The 4981-nt window shown below is 18.1% G+C and overlaps 1 protein-coding gene across 2 annotated transcripts in view; it reads left to right on the top strand.

The window, feature by feature from the left end:
* Window positions 1–3440: 3440 nt before the first annotated feature.
* LOC102677089 (follistatin-related protein 5-like) overlaps window positions 3441–4981 on the top strand; it is a 64180-nt gene continuing 62639 nt past the window's right edge. The window contains exons 1-2 of one of the 2 annotated variants that reach the window (XM_031514923.1): window positions 3441–3458; window positions 3577–3657. In XM_031514923.1, coding sequence (XP_031370783.1) covers window positions 3655–3657 — 3 coding nt within the window. In that variant the 5' untranslated portion in view covers window positions 3441–3458; window positions 3577–3654. The remainder of the gene's footprint in view (window positions 3459–3576; window positions 3658–4981) is intronic. The other variant, XM_031514924.1, reaches the window with a different exon arrangement.

Raw genomic sequence — 4981 nt, 5'->3', positions numbered from 1 at the left:
TAAATATTTTTCATAAATTCAAAAAACTTTTAATTCAATCTTTGAATAGAAGCTATCAACAAAAAAATAATATTATATATTTAGTATATATTTATTATTATATTATATTAGTATATTATTAATATATTAGTATATATTATATATTATTATTTATCTATTATATCTTTAAAAATAAAATATTAAATATAATTTAAAAGTACAACATTAATTATTAAAAAAATTTTTAAATTTAAAATTAAATTTTATCACCTTTTGCCAAGTCATCATGGCGTCTATATATATTGAAATTTTTGCCACTTTTTTATCATTCCATTATATCTGCAATTAATTAATAATCTACATAAAAAATCAAGATTTTCAAATAAATATATAAAAGGAATAAAATTAATCGATTATATTAAAATAAAATAATAATCAAACATAAATTTTATCGTAAAATATCATAATATGAATTACCTTTAGCTTTAACCTGTAATTTTAAAGAATAAAAAAACTAAAAAGAAAAAGAATAATTTAATCACTAAAATACTTTTACTTATAATAAGAAACACAACACAACATTATTAATGAAATATTATCATATGAACAATAAAATATAACCGTAAAAATACTTAAATATTACGCAACAAATAAATCACACAATTTACGAAAAATGACGCGTCTTACACTACTAACTATCGATAGTATAATGATATCTCGCGTTATAATTTCGATTATCGAATTACAAATTAGAGAAGAAATATACGACATGCTTCGATTCGATAAATCGAAATATGTCGAATGTGATACACAAATTTGCAATTTCCAGAAAAAATTATGATAAATATTTATATTTTCTTACATATAGATAAAAAAGATATAAATATATACAGACAAAATGCGAAATATTATTCTTAAAAATAAAATTCATTTAATAAAAAAAATATATCATTATTGAAATTTAACTTGACAAAATAAAATTGATTATATTGAATTAACTAATGTTTCATATTAATAAATAAACAATAAAAGCTATTCCAAATATTAAAAAAATATATATTTCTATTCTTGTAAAATGAAAAATGTTACCTGATATACTGCTATAAATCGTTGTATGTCAGCTATATATCATTATTCCTTCGAAGTCATCGTAACAATCAAACAATTATTTGGATATATAAAAATCAGAAACAAATGTATAAAATAACAATTATATTAAAATAAATAAAAAAAAAAAAAAAATAATCAAATTTTTACCAAAAGGCTTACAATGTAATATAAGCTACCGGTAACCTCAAATAAATGATCGAAAATAAAAGCATACAAACTTCAAAGAATTAATTAATTTTGTTATCACAATGTTTAATATATTAATAAATGAAAATAACGATAATTTATAAATTTTATAATAAAATAGGAATAGATTTACTTACTGCGTAGTTAAAATCAAACAATTAAAGTTGACACATCCTGCAACAATTATTTTCGACAAAAGAATGACGCCATAAGTTTACCTAGAACGTTTCTAATTGGCTGAAGTATATAGTTCTTTATTAGTGAAGTCGCGCGAAAATTAAAGTATTTATATAACATATAATAGATTGTAGATTTTTATAATATTGAAAAATCTATGAAAATCCACTCGTAAAAATATAGAGATTAAAATATAAAGAATTAATTATCAAAATTAATTTGACATAAAAATTAAATAGAAAACACTGAAAAATAATAAAGGAATTTAAAATAAAATACTGTATGTATATATATATAAATAATATATATTAAATAATATATATATATATAAATAAATATATATAAATAAATTAAATACATTAAATATAAAAATTAAGGAAATTAAATATAATTATATATTTATCATATTAAACGAATATATAAATACATATATAAGTAAATTTTTACTTTCAAATTATTAATATTTTTATAATTAATCATAATATTTTTTTATTATTTAATCTTACTTAGAAACAGTTAAATAATAAGTAAATAATTATCTTTTAATTGTATTATTAAATTAAAATTATATATTTCATAATCTAAAATTTACAAGAAAAGTATTTTGCAATTTTCTTTTATATCTTTTCAAATTTAATTAATTTTATTTTGAATAAAATTATTAAAATATTTAATTACATATTTAAGTAATTATTTAACTAATTATAATATATTATATAATTTAACTAATTATAATATATTAATAAATATTATATATTATAAATTTATAATAAAATATATTATATTATTCTTCAATTTTCACTGAAGACTGAAAGAATAAAACGTTGCGCCGTTCCAACCAATCAGAAAGTCGCGAAGATACAGCGACTCGACGAATTAGTGGGGACGGCGTCAGTCTATTGTCAACAATCGTAGAGAGAGTACGTATTACATCGGCACAGGTATTTATAAAACTATATAAAATTTAATATTTTTGAATAATTTATTTATTATTGTTATTTTTGTTTAATAATTTAATTTATATTGAATACTTTTATTAATTATATATATGTTTAATTATTTATCAAGTATTAATATACGAAGATAAATTGTCTTTTGAATTTTTTTATCATTCATTTTTTATTCGTGTATTTGACAGTTACAGTTATAAGCGTTTAAAATCAAATTTGATTTTACTTATTTACTTTAACATTATTTTAATTTTATATATTGTTTTACGATTTTAATTTTTATTTTATAATTTTTTTTCTTTTATTAAACGATTAGAATATTATTTAATTATAAAAATAGCTTCGAAAGTATAATAGGTTATGCACAGACTTTCATACAAATGTAATAAGACATAAGACATTTTTATTTTAAAAAAAAGACAATCAATAATTTCTAAGTTTGTTTTATCTTTTTATTCATATATATATATATATTCATGTAAAGAAAAATAATTATCAGAGTATTTTAATCAATTTTATTTTATATATTTACATATATTACATATTCTTATATATTCTTTTTTTAAATACATTTATTTATTTATTTAATTTTTGTTTGATTTTATACTCAAAATATTTGTTATAATTTTTCAAGAAATTGATAATATATCATTTTTGTATTTTAATAATAATATTATTTTCTTAAACAAATATTTGAGAAAAAAAGAAAATATTAAAATTATAATATTTAGTTTCTTTTTCCAGCCCATTTTCTAATAATAATAAATTTTATTTTCAGAAAATATTTATGATTACGTGCAATGTAATCGCTAGAGTCAGTGTTTATTTCGTAATAGTATTTTCAATATTCTTTAGAGCATGATTGCTCTAATTAAATTTAGTATATTTAATACGTGAAAATAAAATAAATAAAATCATTGTTTGTTTCACGATTGTAATTTAAACTAGTGCGAGTATTTTTTATTTTATTTTATTTTTTCTTTTAAATATTTATCTCGAGTAAATATTAGAATCAGTGTTTCAACAAAGTAAGGCGATCATTCATTATGCAAAAAAGTAATTATTTTTATATATTTTCTATTAATTTAACGTTTTTTATTTTTATTTACTTCAGTTCTTTCAAATAATTATTATATATATCATATTTTAAATTATGATTTAATTTTTATTATAGTTTCCACTTTCTTTAACTCCGAGCATCTTATGGATCACCACAGCAGCGATATGTAATAATGTAAATTCTTCACATCAAATGGTGAGTCCCATGCATTTTTATTTTTATTCAATTATATCATGAGATAAAAAGTTCGATATGAATAATTATTTATATTCCATAGATTTTTTTCACGAATAATTGCGGATATTTATTATGAATAATAATATTTTTTTTCTACGTTTTATTTATTAATTCAAAATAAATCTTTTTGTACATAACATTTTCAAATATTAATAATCTTTCAAGTTAATTATCTAGAATTAAATAATTATAATCTATTGGAATTTATTTAATATAAATATTTAGAAATATTATAATAAATATAAATATTCAATATATAAATTATATAAATTATATATAAATTATATATAATTATATATAATAATTATATATAATAATTATATAAATTATATATATACACGAAATAATTCAAATAAATAATAAATATTATATATATATATAATAATAAATATTAAAATAAATTATTTTTAATTTAAGTTCACTTTTATATTTTAATATTTTTAACGATTTAATTTTGCTTGATTTTTAGAACTAAAAATACTAAAATTTTATGTACAAAAAGATATTTCGTGATAGATAAATTTTGAAATAAAAAATTATAAGTTTTAAATATGTTTATTTATTTATTAATTATTAAAATGATTTATATAGAAAAAAGTAGTTATTAAAAATGATTATTAAAGTAGAGAAAGAAAGTAAATAATGTGACAGATATGAATTAAAAATTGTCAACTCAGCGTCATCTTTCGAGTATTTAAAACATCTCAGACAGGATAAAATAGAATAAGAATTAAGAATCAGCGCCATCTCGTGATACTAAAAAAATATGTTTTTTTTAATTACTCAAGAGATGGCGCTAGACTTTATTTCTTATTCTATTTTATTTTATCCTTTTATCCTTATCCTTGGTATTGGATCGAAAGATGGCGTTAATAATCAATTCTTAGTCTATCTGTCCTTTTCATTTTGTTTTTTTATTCTTTCTATGTGTTTCATTTGCGACACTCTGAAGATGGCGCTGATTCCATAATTTTTAAGCTATCTCTATCCTTCTTCTACTATTTGCTCTCTTTGTCTACACTTGTTCTTTAAAATTTATATTGAAAGAATAATATATGATTAGCTTAGATAAAGTAGAATAAGAATTAAAAATCAGCGCCATCTCGTGATACTAAAAAAATATATTTTTTTTAATTACTCAAGAGATGGCGTTAGACTTTGTTTCTTATTCTATTTTACTTACCCTTGGAGAAATGATTTTGGCATTGGATCGAAAGATGGCGTTAATAATCAATTCTTAGTCTATCTCTGTCCTTTTCATTTTGTTTTTTTATTCTTTCTA

The sequence above is a fragment of the Apis dorsata genome, unplaced genomic scaffold (genome assembly GCF_000469605.1).
Source record: "Apis dorsata unplaced genomic scaffold, Apis dorsata 1.3 scaffold_50, whole genome shotgun sequence".
In the NCBI taxonomy this organism is placed as follows: domain Eukaryota; kingdom Metazoa; phylum Arthropoda; class Insecta; order Hymenoptera; family Apidae; genus Apis; species Apis dorsata.
Note: the sequence above shows the minus strand (reverse complement) of the source record. Positions and strands in the feature narration are given on the sequence as shown.